This window comes from Ctenopharyngodon idella, chromosome 17, assembly GCF_019924925.1.
Source record: "Ctenopharyngodon idella isolate HZGC_01 chromosome 17, HZGC01, whole genome shotgun sequence".
NCBI lineage: Eukaryota > Metazoa > Chordata > Actinopteri > Cypriniformes > Xenocyprididae > Ctenopharyngodon > Ctenopharyngodon idella.
In genome coordinates, this window is record NC_067236.1 from 20,809,000 (window position 1) to 20,829,765 (window position 20,766).

Sequence of the window (20,766 nt, forward strand, 5' to 3'; positions counted from 1 at the left end):
AGTTTGGATGCGTGTCTCTAATTCTGAGATTTTCTCTGTCAGCCTGACTATTTCCCTACATTTATGACATGTAAATCCCTCGTCGCTGACAGAGAAAGCTATACTGAACATGTGGCAAACAGAACACGATATAACACTAGGAGAGGATGACATGACTCATCGTGTTTGTAGACTGATCCGACTTACCACAGCTGTTTGATGAACGCATTGAAAAGAAAATGAGCGCGCGAGAGACTGATGACAAGTTAACAAGCTAGCGAGATGCAAACGCGTTGTAATAGCGATTTAGATTCAAAGATTAAAAGCTAGCGACGTCAGATTAATGTGGTAGGCAATATTATATATAAGGTAATGATAATATAAGCAGCAATGAATGAAAGTAAGAGATTCAAAACAAAGCTATACGGAGTTACAGACTCAAACCACTCTGAGCAGCGAGGCAGACAGGAGCCAAAAATGTGATTGTGTCAAAAATGTCACCAAATTTAATACAAATGGCCACAAAATTCAAGATATGTTTGCAAAAAATTGTAAATTGTACTTGTATTGTATTGTATTGTAATTAAATTGTAATTCCACTTGTAAACTGAAAAAAAAAATGTACTTGTATAAGATCTTGATATTTATATTATAACATATGATATAATTAGCAGAATATTACAAGAAAGAGGGCTGTTTTCACAAATATGAGCACAACTGCAAACGTGATATTGATTTTTTTATACCAACTGTTCAAAAAACAAACTTTTATTTTTAAAACATTAATCTCAACATTATATATGCATTTGTAATTGTACCAGTTCAGATGCAACTTCTGTTCCACCTCTGCAGAGTAAAGATGAATTTTGTTGTTAGTGATTTCAATTAATTGGTAACAGCTCTATAGAGTGTCTTACTATTCTAATTGTAATTATTGATTAAAAATAAAGGCATTTTTCAGGCAGTAAATGTGGATTTTTCAGATGAATTTGAGGAGTGCTATAGTCTGGTTTTGGTCTTGATACACACTGGTCTTGGTCTCGGTTTAGGTGGTCTTGACTACAACACTAATTAAAAGTATTTTGCTGTTGGAGAGTGTTGTGATATAAACTACAGCAGTGCTCAGTGCATTAAATCATTAACCAGATTAACTAAGATCAAAATGAATTAAACTCATATTGCCAAAAATGACTAAAATTACTTTAGCAAATAATCAATTTTCTTGTCCTTAATAATCAATATAATGCAGGGGAAACTGTAATATGAGCTGCACCAGTGCTAAACTGCTCAATGCATAATATAGCCTAATTAACAACACAAACAAGTATAAATCAAACTCACAAAGACTGTCAACATTTTTTTTCCATGCATCATTTTATTGTATTCATGTATGTGGTTACAGTCAAATCATATTAAACAGTGAAATCACTCCAGAACCCTGTCCTGTCTTGAGATGGTGACATGAGCTCCACTAACAGGCTTCACTCCTATTGGCTGTTGCTCTAGAAAATTGCTGCGCATTTGCATAAAGTTCAACTTTTGTGAACTCATGTTGCTTGACGCCTACATTAGGTTTTTTTTTTTTTTTCTACATTTCTCTTTCTACCTCATAATTTTCTTTGGCTTTTGTCCTAGACACTCATTGATACACACTGTTAATATATAATTAGTTACTTTGAACATAAAAATGAAAATTTGTGAGCAACAACTAAAATAAAAGATCATGAAATACACACACACACACACACACACACAAAAACAGCAAGAAAGGCTTGTGTTAGACCAAATCAAGTTAAACTCTTTGTTGTACTTCCACAAGCTACAAAACAGAACAGATGATAAAGAACAGAAATATAACGATGGACATAAATGACAGGATAAGATGCAATACATTGTTCTCCCAGAATATTCTCAAATACAATCACTATTTATTGACTGATGCATAAATTTGATACTTTTAACTTGTCATTTATTTGTTTATTATGGTTCCATTTAACTAAAAATATATTTTAATTGTCTGATTGACACACAACTGATTAATTCAAATCTGATATTTCAATCATAACCAATCATGTCCAATCATATTGAATAACCCTGATGTATATGAGTATATGATTGCTGTTTAGATGTCATTTTTTTAGATGTTCAGATATTTGGAGACTATTAGCAACAGATAGCTAGAGCCTAAACAAAGTAGAAACCCAGAGCATCAATTTCACTTCCACTTCTCCCCATAAAGCCATAACACTTTCCAGACTTCACATCAACACTCACAGGTTCACCCAGTTGATTACACTTAACAGAAAATGGCTTTTTTGCAACTACAAATTCCAAACCCGCACATCTGTTATTTTGACTATTTGGCCACAGTTTTGCAGCTTCAATTTTATCATTTTCATTAAGTTCAAGTGTATGTTTATTAGATCCTGGTACATTACCAACTGTCATCGCCTGGCCAGTGTTGAAAGTCACCTCGATTGTGTTCAGTGTCATCTAAAAGGTACAAATGTATTTTATGTGAATCAAGCAAGTAAATTAAAATAATGTGATTCAAATATCAGGAATATGAGTTTAAATTGAATGAAAATAATCTTCACACACCTTGCTGCAAGTAATGCTGATCTTCTTAATGCTGCTGGAAAAGCTCTTAAAGGAGAATGGAGCACCTCCTTTCCCACCCACAGTCACATCTTGTGCTGAGAAAAGAATTAAGAGAAAAAAATTGCGGTAACACTTTAGAATAATGGTCCGTCATTAATAAGTAACTATGCAGGAAGTAATGCAGGACAAATGAGTGGTACTATATTAACACTTCAGCTATTACTATTAACTAATAAACAAGCTTAACTAATCAATAAGTAATATCAAATTTAGGACTAAGATAGTTCCTTATTAGGTAATCAATAATTACTGAATAAGACTGGCATCATTAAGAACTAATATGTAACTATGACAAATTATAAAGAATTAATAATTAATTACTAATCACAACATTAACGTGTCTAAGATGTGAGCAACTGTCTTTTTTTACTCTCAATGTGGTCATAAAATGCATCACTATTTACTGTATGAACTACTAGTGATCGGGACCATTATTTTAAAGTGAAAAACATCTTTTTCACTTTAAAATAATAGTTCAGATCACTAGTAGCCCTTAAAGAGTGACTAGGTACTTGAGTAATTAGTGATGCATTTTATGACCATTTTCTGAGTAAAAAAAGACAATCTTCAAGAACGAATAGTGATCTGGACCATTATTTTAAAGTGAAAAAGATCGCTCCAGATCACTAGTAGTTACTGCATAGTGACTAGATAACACTTGAGTAATTAGTGATGCATTTTATGACTATATTCAGAGTAAAAATTATGACTGATTATGTCTCAGACACAGATAATGTTCTTTATAATTTGTCAGTTAAGTTAGTTAATAATAAGGCTAATCTCATTGAGTAATTCTTGATTACCTAATAAGAAACTCCTAAATTTGATATTACTTACTGATATAGTTAAGCTTGTTTCTATATTAGTTAATAGTAGTAGCTGAAGTGTTAATGTAGTACTACTCATTAGTCCTACATTACTAACTACATAGTTACTTATTAATGACGGACCATTATTCTAAAGTGTTACCAAAATTGCTACAAATTACTACATTCACACAGGTGGTCAGTCCTGTTTTAGAGTGGTAAATAGGGTAAAAATTCACAAAGTTCTGTTAATAATGAGAGTGACAACAGAATTTAGTAACTGAACTGACTCACAAATTCATTTTCAGTAAACCTGCACTGTTTTGAACAGAACTACACTGGACAACTGTAGTTGTCTGGCAAGTCGAACAACAGGACAGCCTTTATATTTGTCAGGGGGGCTGACGGGGGGTAGGCTGACTGGGTGTTAAAGATTTCCATCAAATAGTTTCAAGTTCCATGTCGCTTGCAACAACCAACACGTCCCAGCATAAACGCTCTACATAAATTATTTGTTATTAAAGCGTCTACGTTCACAAACCACCATTAATTTTAACAGAAAAGCAAGCATACTGTATGCATGATTTGGCATGGCAGTCAATACAAATAATAAATAACAATTGTCTTAAAGGATTAGTCCACTTTCAAATAAAATGTTCCTGATAATAGGTTTTTGATGAAAACATTCCAGGATTATTCTCCTTATAGTGGACTTCAATGGCCTCCAGACGGTTGAAGGTCAAAATTACAGTTTCAATGCAGCTTGAAAGGGCTTTAAACAATACCAGACGAGGAATAAGGGTCTTATCCAGCTAAACGATCAGTCATTTTCGAAAAAAACGTAAATGTATATGCTTTATATAAACAAATTATCGCCTTCCAAGTGCTTCCGCCAAAACCGCATTTCTGTATTCTTCAAAAAGTTTACACTGTATGTCCTACGCCTTTCCTATTCTACTTACGGAACGAAAACAGCGTCAGTTACATTTTTTCCGTAAGTAGAATAGGGAAGGTGTAGGACATACAGCATAAACTTTTTGAAGAATATGTTAAGCGGAAGCACTTACAAAGGTGATAATTTGTTTATATAAAGCATATACATTTACATTTTTTTTCATAAATGACCAATCGTTTCTCTAGATAAGACACTTATTCTTCGTCTGGTATCGTTTAAAGCCCTTTGAAGCTGCACTGAAACTGTAATTTTGACCTTCAACCATCTGGAGGCCATTGAAGTCCACTATAAGGAGAATAATACTGGAATGTTTTCATCAAAAACCTTCATTTCTTTTCCACTGAAGAAAGAAAGACATGAACATCTTGGATGACATGGGGGTGAGTAAAGTATCAGGAAAATTTTATTTGAAAGTGAACTAATCCTTAACTGAACTAATGCAGCAGAATCCTGCATTTGGACCAGACCCAATTCCAGAATGAAATCACAGAGGGTGCTTTATGGTTTATCACTGTCTGTCATCGCAATTTTGAGAGTGAATCCCACATTTATACACAAATGGGCCTTAAAACAAAAGTTTTATTCAAATTCTGAATATACTATATATATATATATATATATATATATTACAGTTTTTCTCAATTGCTAAAACACAATTTCTGAAACCTTGCTCCATTTTCTGATACCATTAAACACAAAACCTCAACTTCAAGCACTATTTACAAAACCTCTGACTCCTCTTGCAAAATGAAACCTTCACCTCAAAACAGTTTTACCTGTGTTCAAAATCAAGCACTGCTCTTAAATCATAAACAAAGTGATCAAAATGATATACACTATCAAGCAGTCAGTAAACAATACACCTAAAAAACAGAAAACACATTGTTCAAAACATATAATTCTCAGGGAGAAGTACATTTTTAATCTCAAAAGAAATGTAATATTCCTCATCCTCCTCCTCTTTCTTTCCCTCTTCCTCCTCTTCCTTTTTCTTGCCCTCATCACATACGCATTTGTCCTCATCCTCTCACATTGTTTCTTCTATCCATTCTCAGACTTACTCCTTCCCACCTTTACAGTTTATTACAATCGCTAGGACACATTTCTCAATACTTAGGTCACTTTTTCAAAACTCTTCACACAGTTCTCCTAACCAACTTCATCTTGGCACAGAGGTTAACTTCACATTCAAAATGCACTAAATCTACCAAAACACTTCATACATGTCTGAAATCAACTCATTCTTCCAGAACACTAGCAAAGGTTTTCACTGAGCAAACACACTTTGTCACTCATAAAACATCGACCTAAAAACACTAACATCAGTTAGTATTATACAATGTTTTCTTTTTTAAAATGTCTTTACAAAGCAAGAATGGCACTCTCTACTGCTTATAATTCACTGCAGTTTATGTTACTTGGTCCATGTTTACATTACAGAACAAAATTATATTGAAAAAGTTTCCCCTTTTGAATTGATGGTAATGAAATTGAAAGACTAATGCTTGTGTAGGTGTTCAGTTTCATCTAATTGTTTTGATAGTATTTAATTTTCTAGGTTCAGAATATATTTCATAACTATATTACTGTAGGAATGTAGCAAATTTCTGTCTTATTCAGTTTTGTATTATGTTATTGTTTTGAACTTAAGTTTAACAGTTTTGAAAACAGTATGTAAGCATGTGCAAATTGGCCTGTACATACAAAGAGTTTTGGCAGTTGTTGTGTCTGAGTGAGAAAAGAATTCATGAAATTTGAGAGAAGTAGTCATTAAATGCATTTTGTGCCAAAGCAATGATAATTGATCCTTAGTTTAGCCCACATGGACTTCTGTTGTGCTCACTGTGTGAAAAGTTTTGCAAAAGTGACCTAAGTATTGAGAAATGTGTCCTAGCGTCTGTAACAACCTGTTTGCTCTCTGAACTGGCTTATATTGTTTGTGTCACATAATTTGAAAAAGGTTACATCAATTTTGAGTGGTTGTGTTCAATCAATGACATGTGTTCTCTATTTGTATTTGATTACCAGTATGGATGACATGTGCATTAGAGTGCAGAATGTGTTTAGAGTTTTGCTGAGAAATCTAAGTGAGATCTGCAAATTGTGTTTTACCATGTGAAATGGTTTAAGGTATTGACAACAGACTGCACAATTAGCTAAATGAGGTCAGGCAACTGAGAACTTTGTTCAGCCAATGGGTTTTAGTGTTTTAGCAATTGAGAAAAACTGTAATTACAGCGTGCGGAGCGCACTCCCTTTATAAATACTAAAAAAAGACCCCCAGGTATTTGAAACAACCAGAAGCAATCTTTAAGGGTAAATGTGATCATGGAAGTTTTTTAAGCTTCAGAGTTAACAAAAAACAACAACAAGGACTACAAGGAGCAGGACTGAAAAGGAACTTCTGGCATTTCTAGCACAGAGCGGCCCACCACATCTGGTCCGTAACAAACCACACCACAACATCAACTCATTGCTGAGCATCACAGGGCTCATCCAGGGTGTTTCCCTTCCTTTGGCCTGAGATGCTGGGATAAGCTCCAGCCATCCCATGACCCTACAGATGTTACGCGGTATAAAAAAATGGATGAGTGGATGGGTGGATGACACTGACCTAACCACAATATAAAGCACACTAGAGTGAAATCAACAAGTTTTACCATGTTCAAGTCAGAGGATGATAACTCTCCCACTTTGAGAACTACGATGAGTGAAATTACTGAAAGACTACCATGAAAGCCAGGTCACATTCACAATATGCACATATTCACTCTTTATCATTTGCTTGATTTGACGAAAACTGACACATTATTGTTTCAATGTCTTTGTTTGTCATATTCGCAATTAGGATTTACATTAGGAATTTTCTGACGAATAACGTAAATGACATTCAAATCAGTGAAATTTGCCAGTGGTGAGCAGTTTGCATATCTACATATTACTGTAGGTTGTTTAACATTTTTTTCTTTTTTATCATAAAACAGTTGGCCAGTCCCTGTATTCATTCATATAGTAGCAGCTGGAATACTGTATATAAGCCGCGGTGTGAATGGGACAGTTTGAGAGTCACTCCTGTCCTGTTATTAAATACAGTTGTCAAACCCAAACATTGACTGTGTGAATGTAGCCAATGAAAATAGATTATTAATGAATATGTGCAGATGACACTTACCTGCAGACGATATGGAGCGGACAGTATCACTGGCTTCACTCACTCCCACTTTATCCACTGTCCTGTAGCGGATCAAATACTGCTTTCCGGATTCCAATCCAGTCAGAGTAAAGTCTTCATCAGCTGTGTTTATGAAAAGCCATTGTTCCTTCTCCTCAGCACCAGAATCTGCTTTTACCTCCTTGTACTCTACTCTGTACTGCACTGTTACTCCACTCGGAGACTTCTGCAGTATCAGGGACACAGTTTGGTCCTGGACGTCCTTCACTATCGGTGGGGGCGGCTTTGACACAGGCTGGAACTGTTTGTCTGTCAGATTCCCTTTTTCGTACAAATAGATTGAGGAGCCTGGATTGGAGGGATCAGAGACAGCAGAAATAATGAAGTGGATTCTCTTTTTATCTTTATTGGCTTCTAAAAAACCTCTGAAGAGAGATAAGTTCTCTCTCATCTTTTCTATTACATCAGGATCATTAAACCATTTTCCGACAGATGCATTTTTGTTTCCAACTAACTTTTTAAACTTATCAGATTTCAGGAACTCATTTAGGGTTGAAAGATATGGGTCTTTATACTTCAGAGATGTGAAGGTCAAGCACAACACAACATCAATATCAGGATCAAGGAGAATGGTGTTCAGATCATCAAAGTTTTCAATTTTGATCTGCTCCAGCTTCCTGGTGTGAGTGCGCAAGAGGTCAAGTTCAGACTTTGCATCATGTAACCACTGGTTAAGCTTGTCAGCATTAAAAGGGGAGCTGTAGTGGATCTTCAGGATATCTCCCAGTTTCTCCTCCTTCTCTCCTCCTCCTCGAATAGCAGGCAAGACCCTGGCCACTGCCTTCTGAAACACTGTCTTGTAAATGCTAAATGAGTCCTGAAATGAGTGCAGCCTCTCTTGAATGTCACTGAAAAAATTTACCTCTGTTCTTCTGGACAGGTCGTTGCATGTCCTCTCTACCTTTCCCAGCTCCTCCATTATATCTGCAGTGTTGGAAACCAGACGTGTGCTGATTTCTCTCTCTAACTGAGCGGCTTTTTTGTCCAATAAATAAAGAGGATATAGCCAGACTTTTATTGGAACTGCATTCTTTGGATTCTCCTTCAGCAGAGTGGGGAGCTGCTTGTACAAATCCAGGGCCTCCATGTATGTGGTGGGGTTCTGCTCAAGATGAAAGTCACCATGAAATGTGCAGTTGATATTCTCAGCGGTTTTCTTTTCACCATCTGTCATTGCTACAGATCCTTCTCCCTCAATAGAAAATTCAGGAATCTTCTTGACCATGACATTCAGTTTTCCCTCAGTCTCCTGCTTGCTTTCACCTTCTGAAGACATCATATCAAACACCATGAAGGCCTGAGCTCCGTACAGAACAGCCGTGACCACATGAGTTGCAGTTTTCTGGTCAAACACCTGGGGGTAGGTGATCTTGCCCAGTTGGGTCATAGTGAGCTGTTCGAATCTGGAAGTATCACTATAATACATTGTAACTCGGGACTGTTTGTTTGAGGATTTGGTGTCTTGCAGGTATTTGGCAGATCCTCCTACCTCCACCAGCCCCCCCAGAAAGCTGGCCTTCAGGGAAGCACTTATATCCAGGAGACTGGATTTACTAGAGAGAGAATCAGAGCTACTGAACTTCAAATCTGTCATGAGTTGCGGACGACTGTCCAAATCTTCACTCAATGATTTCTTATCCCACAGAGTAACACCTGAAATGAGAAGAGGCTTTAACAGTTGTGTATGAAAGGGATGTAGTGTTGAAGTAAATGTGCAGGTCTTATATCTATAATACAGTTTTACTGATTTAATAGTTTTGTTAGGGATAGGGTTGGCCTGTATGTGTTTGTGGGGCCCTAGGTGTATTTGTGAGGCCCGGATTGGCTAATCAGGAGCACTGATAGCAACGAGAATTCCCAGTGGGCCTGTCTGTTTTTTTTTTGGCCGCGAGGGTCGGTGTTGTCATGGCACTGTGTTGAAATATGATCTAGAATATGTCAACGCATATTAAACCAGTCAGTGGCAGATTTAGGCATGGGCGACATGGGCAACGACCCCTTGCCGGGGGTGGCCCGGGGCACCTGCACAAGAAATAACCCACCCAGTGGGTAAATTAACCTGGTTGGGAGGGACTCAGAATGTGTGCCCAGAGAAGACAACGCACTCAAAAGTAGGCCATACAACAAGAAAGGATGAGGTGGCGTCTGTAGGGAGAGCGGGAGGGGAGCGGGACAAGTTCTAAATCAACACTAAATTATAGTAAGACAAAAGGTCTAAACCACTGGAGGCCATTTTTAGGTAAATAAATAAAAAGGAAGAGGGGAAACATGCAAAAGATAAAGACATAGATGCAGCTATTACTAATATCGTAATAATAGTACACAAATAATAAAATATAGGGCCTATCACAAATGTTTTTGCTTGCTATGCCATTACACATTGGGCAACAATATTCATTTTTCTGTCCAATTTGCTTACATAACCAGACAGTAAAATGTGATTTTGTAACAATGTAACTTTTTTGTAATAATGTAACAAACAGTTTTTAGGGATTTTTTGCTATTTATTTGCCTCAATTTGGAACAATTTAAGTATATACATTTATATAAAATAGCAAAAGTTTAGGTTAAATCCACTTTAAAGAAGATCTGCATTTCTCAATTTAATTTACGGCCCAAAAAAAATGGGCCTGGGTTTAGTGGACGATTGCTGCCATCTACTAGAAAGCAAGCACTTGAAAAAAAATTTAAATAACATACATTTTTAACTACATACTATATCATATATATATATATATATATATATATATATATATATATATATATATATATTAATGTTATAATTTTTTGTACTATTCTTAATTTTTGTTTATTTATTTATTGGGGGTGGGGGTGGGGTGGGGTGGGGTGGGGGGTAGAGAACAGTACAGTCGTGAATTAAAGTGGGCCGGTCTAAGGCATGAAACTCCAGGGCTAAAAATTAGTCCACTCCGGCCCTACCCTGCAACCAATTTCATTGGCTGAGGTTACAGTGATGGGTAGGTTTAGGGATCAGTGCTTGGTGTAGGCAATCATCATTACTGTGATTGACATGGCCAATGAAATCTTTAGAATTGGCTTCAGGGCGGGATTAATTAAAACAAGCCTCATAATGGCATTTGATGCACTCGATGCATTTGCTCGAGAAAGAAGACTGAATTTTTGGCCTTTTTATGCCTTTATATTGGTGAGACAGGAAACAACAGGGCAGAAAGAGAGAGAAAGAGGGGAACAGGATCAGCATAGGCTATTGCTCTGGCAATGTGCGCCTCTAATCCTGCCACTTAAGTAATTTAGCAATTGGGTGAAAAAAGGGAACAAAAAACATAAAAAAAAGTGTACAGCACCTGGAATGAAGGAATCCTTGCGGCAGTCATACAGCATACCAGGAAACAGAGGTCTTCCTAGGGCTACAACTTCAAATGGCTCTGATTCCATGGCTATAATAAATAAAAGAAATAGGTAAAAAAAAAAAAAGATAATATTTATAAATTGTCACCTTTATTATTCTAAAATTCTTAAGGCAACTTTTTAATTTAAATTTAAGTCAGGTAACTGGTAACAGGTTAGATACACATAAAATGTTGGACTTTTATGAATTAACTTTCATTTTTTTTAAAGATACCATTTAACTGTATTCATTGTATTAGTTCTCACAAAATTTTTAAATCCCTTATATGTATATATGTATATGTGATCTAATTCAGTTTTTTTTAAAATATCCAAGGTAACACACTAGAATAGCCTACTGTTCCTTCTAGGGATGTTCACAATTCTCAATATAATATTAAACCGTTTCAATACGTTTCAATATGCAGTTGTGAATTGCATTTTTTCGGTTTCGCGTTTAAATAATTTATGTGCATTTTATTTTCTCTCCAAATTGGCTCTGAGTCTACGTGCTGACATGAGTAAATATCCAATCAAGTTAGGGGGTTTAGCCACGCTTGCAATGCTGGTGTAAGATTTCACACTTTAGCATCCAAATAATTAGTAATTCCTTTAGAACGATGTAGGAACACATGAGTCAATACTATCCAAAACCTTACAAAAACCTCAAAAGCTTGCAATGACTTCGGTCATTATTTACCATGCTTGAAATTTACCATGAGTGATCCAAATAATTAGTAATTCCTTCTGAAGGATTTGGTAATACTTCAGTCTTTACTAGTGGGTTACCATGATCTTCACTTTAGAATTAATTAATTATACATTATGCATTATTCACATTAACTATGAACCTGTATATAGAGGTTGTTAGTCCTCTGGGAGGTGTGAAAATAGTTATTGATTAGCTAATAGTGAACTACCACATTTAACTAGGCACTATTACTTACTAATTCATTAATCAGAGTTTCTTGTTAGTTAATAGTAATTAATAGAATATTAATAGTGCATTACTCATACCTGGAGTTTCTGTGTGTCTTCGGTATGTAAAGAGATGTTGTCTTCTGAAGCCCACTGGGTTTCTGTAGTTATATTTATACTCCCATTATTTATGTAATGTTTAACTGAAGGAAAAAAATTCCACAGAAATTCAATAGAAATATGATATCGTCCATTTTCATGAAATCTGGGGTGTGTTTCGCAAAAGCATTGTTAGCCTGGGGTGTGTTTCCCAAAGGCATCGTTAGCCTGGGGTGTGTTTCCCAAAAGTATTGTTAGCCAACTATTTCGAAACATTTAACCCTCGGGCAGGGGCAGATCTATTACTTATATCTATTATATCATGCATATAGTTGTGTTAATAATGTCCTATGTGAAAATGTTCTGCATTTATTTTTCCCAGTTTTTTTTTTTTTTTTCCCCCATGAAAATGGTAACACTTTACATTAAGGTTCCCTTTGTAAAGGATTTATAAAGGTATTTGTTAATGAATAATACGTCATTTACAAATGCATTATAAATTTAATAAGTTATAACTGCATGAATAAAAAGGGCGACTTTAACGCAATACCTGCCAAATTTTGAGTTGTTTTTAACTCACGTGTTATAAATGCTTAATACATGTATTTATTAACACTTATTTAACTCAAAACCAGATTCCTGGATAATTTCATCCACAGCAGTGTATAAAAACTGATTTCTTCTTTTTTTTTTTTTAAGATGAAATTCCAACTTTATTTTTGAAAATAATAACGTGATGAGATATTAATAATGAAAAATTTAATTCCAGTATTAGTTAACTGTGAACCTTAATGTAGGGGGGACACTTGTGAACCATTTATTAATGAGTTATAAACATTAATAACCTGTGAAACTGAACCTTAATGTAAAGTGAACACATGTGAACCATTTATTAATGAGTTATAAACATTAATAACCTGTGAAACTGAACCTTAATGTAAAGTGGAAACCTGTGAACCATTTATTAATGAGTTATAAACATAACCCAGCCTCGTGGGTTATGGACTTACTTTCTGCCTGGATACGACCACAGATGTCATCCATGAGTTCCTTGTCTGCCCCGAAACGACCACGGAGGTCGTCCCTGAGTTTCCTGTCTTGACCTCTGAATGGCATCTATGCTAATATTAGTCTTTCTGTTTATCCCGAGGTTTACCGTAGTCAACCGGATCCGGGCCATATCCAGGTGAGACAGAGGACCGGCGCCTTGACACGACCACAACGCAGCCCTGAAGTATCAGCAGAGATTGAGTCAACTAGATCATCCACTGTGAAGGCCTCATCGACACGACAGCCAGTGACACAGTTCCACAACAAACCGTCCATACCGGCGTGATGAATACGATCCTCAACTGGATTGAACTGGAATAAATTCTTTGAATGTTGCAATCCCATCGGACTTATGATAGCTACCTAAATCATAACAAAGCACTGTTCACCAGAGGAGAACTGGCCCCCCGACTAAGCCTGGTTTCTCCCAAGGTTTTTTTTCTCCATTTTAACACCTATTTGCCACCTGTTTGCCACCTGATGTCACCTGATGGAGTTTGGGTTCCTTGCCGCTGGGACATTTGACTTGACATTTGATATTCAACAGTGCTTTGGTCTGCCTGCATTGACACCATTTTCTTTAATAGCTGCTGTGCAGCCACAATTATATACCAGTTATCAATGTAAAGCTGCTTTGACACAATCTGCATTGTAAAAGCGCTATATAAATAAAGGTGACTTGACTTGACTCTGCCTGTGTTTTGGATTACTCTTTTGCCTTGCCCTCTTGTATCTGTTTGCTGGTGTTTGACCCTCTGCCTGTACGACTACGCTCTTCCTGTTTTATTAAAGCCTGTATTTGGATCTCCAACTCTGTTGTCCTGCTCCCATCTGTTACTGTATTATTTTATTAACAGTTTAGTAAATCATTAAATCAATGACCAAATGCACCGTTACAGAACATTAGCATATTAATATGCATTTAATAATTATTTTTGATATCATGATAAAGGCCACTGTAACTTGAATATTTGGCTTTGGCCATCCGCACCTGCGCGGGAGCACATGTCACCAGGAAAAAAATATCATCTTCTGTGTGTGCTTTAATAAATACATGATTCATGTGTGTTCACTTTACATTAAAGTTCATTTTCACAGGTTATTAATGTTTACAACTCATTAATAAATGGTTCACATATGTTCACTTTACGATAAGGCTCACTTTCACAGGTTATTAATGTTTATAACTCATTAATAAATGGTTCACAACTGTTCACTTTACATTAAGGTTCATTTTCACAGGTTATTAATGTTTATAACTCATTAATAAATGGTTCACATATGTTCACTTTACATTAAGGTTCACTTTCACAGGTTATTAATGTTAATAACTCATGAATAAATGGTTCACATGTGTTCACTTTACGATAAGGCTCACTTTCACAGGTTATTAATGTTTATAACTCATGAATAAATGGTTCACATGTGTTCACTTTACGATAAGGCTCACTTTCACAGGTTATTAATGTTTATAACTCATTAATAAATGGTTCACATGTGTTCACTTTACGATAAGGCTCACTTTCACAGGTTATTAATGTTTATAACTCATTAATAAATGGTTCACAACTGTTCACTTTACATTAAGGTTCACTTTCACAGGTTATTAATGTTTATAACTCATTAATAAATGGTTCACAACTGTTCACTTTACATTAAGGTTCATTTTCACAGATTATTAATGTTTATAACTCATTAATAAATGGTTCACATATGTTCACTTTACATTAAGGTTCACTTTCACAGGTTATTAATGTCTATAACTCATGAATAAATGGTTCACATGTGTTCACTTTACATTAAGGTTCACTTTCACAAGTTATTAATGTTTATAACTCATGAATAAATGGTTCACATGTGTTCACTTTACGGTAAGGTTCACTTTCACAGGTTATTAATGTCTATAAATCATTAATAAATGGTTCACGTGTGTTCACTTTACATTAAGGTTCATTTTCACAGGTTATTAATGTTAATAACTCATGAATAAATGGTTCACATATGTTCACTTTACATTAAGGTTCACTTTCACAGGTTATTAATGTTTATAACTTATTAATAAATGGTTCACATATGTTCACTTTACGTTAAGGTTCACTTTCACAGGTTATTAATGTTAATAACTCATGAATAAATGGTTCACATGTGTTCACTTTACGTTAAGGTTCACTTTCACAGGTTATTAATGTTTATAACTTATTAATAAATGGTTCACATATGTTCACTTTAAAGTTCATTTTCACAGGTTATTAATGTTTATAACTCATTAATAAATGGTTCACATATGTTCACTTTACATTAAAGATGCCCTCTCTGGTCCTGATCTCCTGAGCCCAGTTGCTCAAAAAGTTTAATCTGGATTTTTTTGCTGGTTTTTCAAAGATCCAGACATACATTTATCAGATGACCATATCTGGATTACTAGTGCTCTGTGGAGCCCCTAAAGTAAAGGGACACATCTTTTATTATTGTGCCAATGTAGTTTAGTAAAATTACTTTAAATTAAATATAATATCCTTTTTTTCTTTTGAGCGAAGATTTCAAGATTTGATCCAATGTGATAGCCGAAATCCGTTTAGATTACTTTAGCACAACTGGGCACTGGGTGTTTGTAATATATCAGCAGATCTCAGTGTGTCTGAAGACTTTGAGTTTGTATTTGCTCCAGCCTGTTTAACCCTCATGTGGCCTTTAGGGCCTTCGGACCCCATTTGATGTTTCCCGCATTAAAAAAAAAATGTTGCCTTCATCTCACTGGCATGAGATTTTGTGACTTTTTACATTATCTATCTATACACACAAAACACTAGTAATGTAAAATGTGGTAATTGGTAATGTGGTATATATAAAAAAGTCACACGCAGGGTCCTCTACATCGAAAATAAACGAGAAAGGTGATTTTTTTTTCCCCCTCTTTTTTTCAATAAAATCAGTAAATCCGGCATTACTTTGAACATTTTCACACAGGAATGAAGACCTGCAATAATACGTGCATGAGATCACAAAAATTATGTTTTTTTTTTGTTGTTGTTTTTTTTTGTCAAGAGTGGACATTAATCCTGTTATGAGCATAATCACAGAGGGTTTTTTTCACACATCCTACCTGACTGAAAGAGCTCATTATTATTATTATTATTAAACATTATTCCTTCAAAAAAACAAACATGTACATACATGTTGCTCACATATTATTGTAGCCTAGTTCGTGCTGAATACTATGGAAGCCCGTTTCCGCCACAATTGAGTAAAAAAATATAATTCTGTAAGTCATAATAATGAGAAACTTTCTCATAATTATGACTTAGTATCTCATTATATTGAGAAACTTTCTCGTAATAATGACTTAGTTTCTCATAATAATGAGAAACTTTCTCGTAATAATGACTATCATTCAAACAGATAGAGGAATGATAGGACAGCACACACCTACATATCCAAGTCTGTTAAAGAACGCTTCACCTGGAAAGCTGTCTGTTGCATACATTCTAATGAGTCATAAACATCTTAAAAGGTGTTTTCTGTAGGAATATCACTGGAATGAAGGTTTATGACTGGGCAAGTGCTTTAGGACCCGGTTTATATTAGAAAAGCTTTCCAGCGCCTTGTCTAGGCAAACCTGCACATCAAATAGCCTAGACTCATCCGCGAAATACGTGTTAACATTAACACATAAACCAAGACGTTGCACTTAAACTTAACGAATACATGTCATATTCCTTCGTCAATCTGATAGTTTTGTAAGCCGTCGCGTTCATGCAACAGTTTCCACCGTTCCACGGAAACCACTTTGCGTTCCACCTTCTCGTGCGCGTGGAAAAGTATTGAAGATATATTGATCATTTATAATAACTGATGTTATTTAATGATACTATAGATAGACTGCACTTTGTAGACTACTTTAACGAAAACAACTGTTTTGCATAACGTGCCATGTTTGCTGTTCTCGCATTTACGAGACTTTGACCAGCGGATGTCGCTAGCGTGCCACGCCCTTCTGCTCCGCTGCTCTGCGCATGCGTAGAAGTTTCTCATTATTATGAGAAACTAAGTCATTATTATAAGAAAGTTTCTCATTATTATGAGATACTAAGTCATAATTACGAGAAAGTTTCTCATTATTATGAAACTGGAGTGAGATTAAACAACAGAGCTAGAATCAAATTTATTTATTTATTTTTTTAAATCAGGTGACATTTACAGAAGCACAAGAAAAAGACACGCAGAATACCTTCAGACATGCCATTTTATTTTCGTTTTTGGACCAGTGGGTGGTTCTATTTCATAGTTTCAGACCGCCACAGATGATTAAACATAGTGAAAAAGGGTCATGCGCATTGCGTATGATACAAGAATCACGCATTGATTCAGTCACACATGACCTTGATCAATGACAGACCGGAGTCAATATAAGCCTCCATTTAGGGGAGAACCGGGATGTCATGTGTCTTTAGCTATGTTTACATCCACCTATTTTTATGTGCATTTTGGGATATCGCATAAAAAACGCTGGATGGACTCAACAAGATGCGCACAAATTCTAAAAATGCGCATAAAAAACGTATGCGCTCAACTGAGTCGGACAATTTTTTTATGCGATACAAACCTTCAATGGAAACAGTTTTACCAAATTAATTCCTTGAGGCGAATCAAAAAAGACATGAGACTTTGCGATGGGATGACAAAACTGAGCCCACCAGTGGACCAATCTCGTTGCACAGCATCTGAAATAGAGATGGGCATATTGATATGAAGTATCGATATATCGATACTGACGTTGAGTATCAAAAGGGACCATTTTGGATCAAGTCATGCAGTCAATATCATGTGACAGGATGTGACATCATTAAGACACCAGCAAAGGACCACATGGTCGTAAAGCAAAGTAACTAACTCTCTTTTAACTATTTAAAAAATTAATGTTTTCACTTGCTCATACGCATGTCCCGAAACTTCAGGTCATTCAGTACAACCGCTATAAAACATGGAAAATGTAATATATTTTAAAAACTTGTACTAAATATAAAATGTTTGATTGTCCTTTTACTGGCTAGCTAGCAAGCTAACTAGCTAACTAGATATCAGTCTGTTAGCATTGTTTGACAGTATTGTCATTCGGTATAACCAAATGTGTCATTCGGTAAAACCGAAATTTTGGTTAAACCGAATGACAATTTTGGTGACCAAATTAGTCAATCTTGTTAAAAAAAAAAAAAAAAAAAAAGACAAAAAGCAGTCAACTGATGCCACAATCTCATTGTTAACACTTACAATTTCAAAATTAATTATATCACCATTATGTTTTTTTACTTTTAAAAACCTTATTCGTCAATGACCCATTCATTGTTGCATTTCTACAGCATTCCATGGATGTAGAAATACAAAGAGTGGTGGATTATAACAAACAGAACAGAAATAAATGGTCTAATTACTCCATCAACAGCTGTATTTGACACTACCTTGGCATTACTCACTAGTTTTTGTAAGTTATATATACACACCATATATATATATATATATATATATATATATATATATACACACACACACACACACCAATGAGCCATTACATTATGACCACCCCCCAGCGTGCAAAGCAACTGAATGGTGTCACAGGTGCAGTTCACAGAGCAGTATATACAGGTGCTGGTCATATAATTAGAATATCATCAAAAAGTTGATTTATTTCACTAATTCCATTCAAAAAGTGAAACTTGTATATTATATTCATTCATTACACACAGACTGATATATTTCAAATGTTTATTTCTTTTAATTTTGATGATTATAACTGACAACTAAGGAAAATCCCAAATTCAGTATCTCAGAAAATTAGAATATTGTGAAAAGGTTCAATATTGAAGACACCTGGTGCCACACTCTAATCAGCTAATTAACTCAAAACACCTGCAAAGGCCTTTAAATGGTCTCTCAGTCTAGTTCTGTAGGCTACACAATCATGGGGAAGACTGCTGACTTGACAGTTGTCCAAAAGATGACCATTGACACCTTGCACAAGGAGGGCAAACACAAAAGGTCATTGCAAAAGAGGCTGGCTGTTCACAGAGCTCTGTGTCCAAGCACATTAATAGAGAGGCGAAGGGAAGGAAAAGATGTGGTAGAAAAAAGTGTACAAGCAATAGGGATAACCGCACCCTGGAGAGGATTGTGAAACAAAACCCATTCAAAAATGTGGGGGAGATTCACAAAGAGTGGACTGCAGCTGGAGTCAGTGCTTCAAGAACCACTACGCACAGACGTATGCAAGACATGGGTTTCAGCTGTCGCATTCCTTGTGTCAAGCCACTCTTGAACAACAGACAGCGTCAGAAGCGTCTCACCTAGGCTAAAGACAAAAAGGACTGGACTGCTGCTGAGTGGTTATGTTCTCTGATGAAAGTAAATTTTGCATTTCCTTTGGAAATCAGGGTCCCAGAGTCTGGAGGAAGAGAGGAGAGGCACACAATCCATGTTGCTTGAGGTCCAATGTAAAGTTTCCACAGTCAGTGATGGTTTGGGGTGCCATGTCATCTGCTGGTGTTGGTCCACTGTGTTTTCTGAGGTCCAAGGTCAACGCAGCCGTATACCAGGAAGTTTTAGAGCACTTCATGCTTCCTGCTGCTGACCAACTTTATGGAGATGCAGATTTCATTTTCCAACAGGACTTGGCACCTGCACACAGTGCCAAAGCTACCAGTACCTGGTTTAAGGACCATGGTATCCCTGTTCTTAATTGGCCAGCAAACTCGCCTGACCTTAACCCCATAGAAAATCTATGGGGTATTGTGAAGAGGAAGATGCGATATGCCAGACCCAACAATGCAGAAGAGCTGAAGGCCACTATCAGAGCAACCTGGGCTCTTATAACACCTGAGCAGTGCCACAGACTGATCGACTCCATGCCACGCCGCATTGCTGCAGTAATTCAGGCAAAAGGAGCCCCAACTAAGTATTGAGTGCTGTACATGCTCATACTTTTCATGTTCATACTTTTCAGTTGGCCAAGATTTCTAAAAATCCTTTCTTTGAATTGGTCTTAAGTAATATTCTAATTTTCTGAGATACTGAATTTGGGATTTTCCTTAGTTGTCAGTTATAATCATCAAAATTAAAAGAAATAAACATTTGAAATATATCAGTCTGTGTGTAATGAATGAATATAATATACAAGTTTCACTTTTTGAATGGAATTAGTGAAATAAATCAACTTTTTGATGATATTCTAATTATATGACCAGCACCTGTATACCACCTGAGTGTTCGGTGGCAGAGCATGTCCGTTCATTAATATTTGTTTTTAGAAAAGTCAGCTGGGTTATTGTTATTGAATACAAAGTGTGCAATTTTTAGTATTTGGATTAAACCAAAGGTATTACGGAGCATATACCATTACCTGTAAAATATATATTCATGGTATTTTGCTTGTGTGTTTTGAAGACACGTACTTTTAACTGTCACACCCTTACAGTTGTGTTTATCCTTAGTTTTGTTTTCATGGAATTTCAGTTTGTTTTCATCAGTCACATGTTCCTTGGAGTTTCCCGCCACTCATCCATTTCCATGGACACCAACCATTCATCACAGTGAAAGAGTGAAATCCCTTGGTTTATGGAATGTCACAATCATTTAAGAAAACACCTTAATTTCTGATCCCCATGTAAACATACCACACACAAAAGTCACAAAAAGCACAAAAACGA

At 35.9% G+C, this 20,766-nt stretch overlaps 1 protein-coding gene across 1 annotated transcript; it reads right to left on the reverse strand.

The window, feature by feature from the left end:
* Window positions 1–2,163: 2,163 nt before the first annotated feature.
* Window positions 2,164–11,050, reverse strand: LOC127498089 (cytolytic toxin-alpha-like). Its single transcript, XM_051867058.1, has 4 exons — window positions 10,960–11,050; window positions 7,574–9,286; window positions 2,581–2,675; window positions 2,164–2,472 (listed from the first exon to the last, which is right to left on the reverse strand). Exons 1-4 carry the CDS (start codon window positions 11,048–11,050, stop codon window positions 2,164–2,166), a joined length of 2,208 nt encoding a protein of 735 aa, XP_051723018.1.
* Window positions 11,051–20,766: the final 9,716 nt, after the last annotated feature.

Excerpts from the sequence above, each read along its gene's own strand:
- LOC127498089 (XM_051867058.1), bottom strand. The coding sequence starts at position 11,050 with ATGGAATCAGAGCCATTTGAAGTTGTAGCCCTAGGAAGACCTCTGTTT. Across the intron at positions 9,287-10,959 it reads CAAGGATTCCTTCATTCCAG|GTGTTACTCTGTGGGATAAG; the intron begins GTGCTGTACACT and ends TTCTCATTTCAG. Across the intron at positions 2,676-7,573 it reads CCGCTCCATATCGTCTGCAG|CACAAGATGTGACTGTGGGT; the intron begins GTAAGTGTCATC and ends TTCTTTTCTCAG.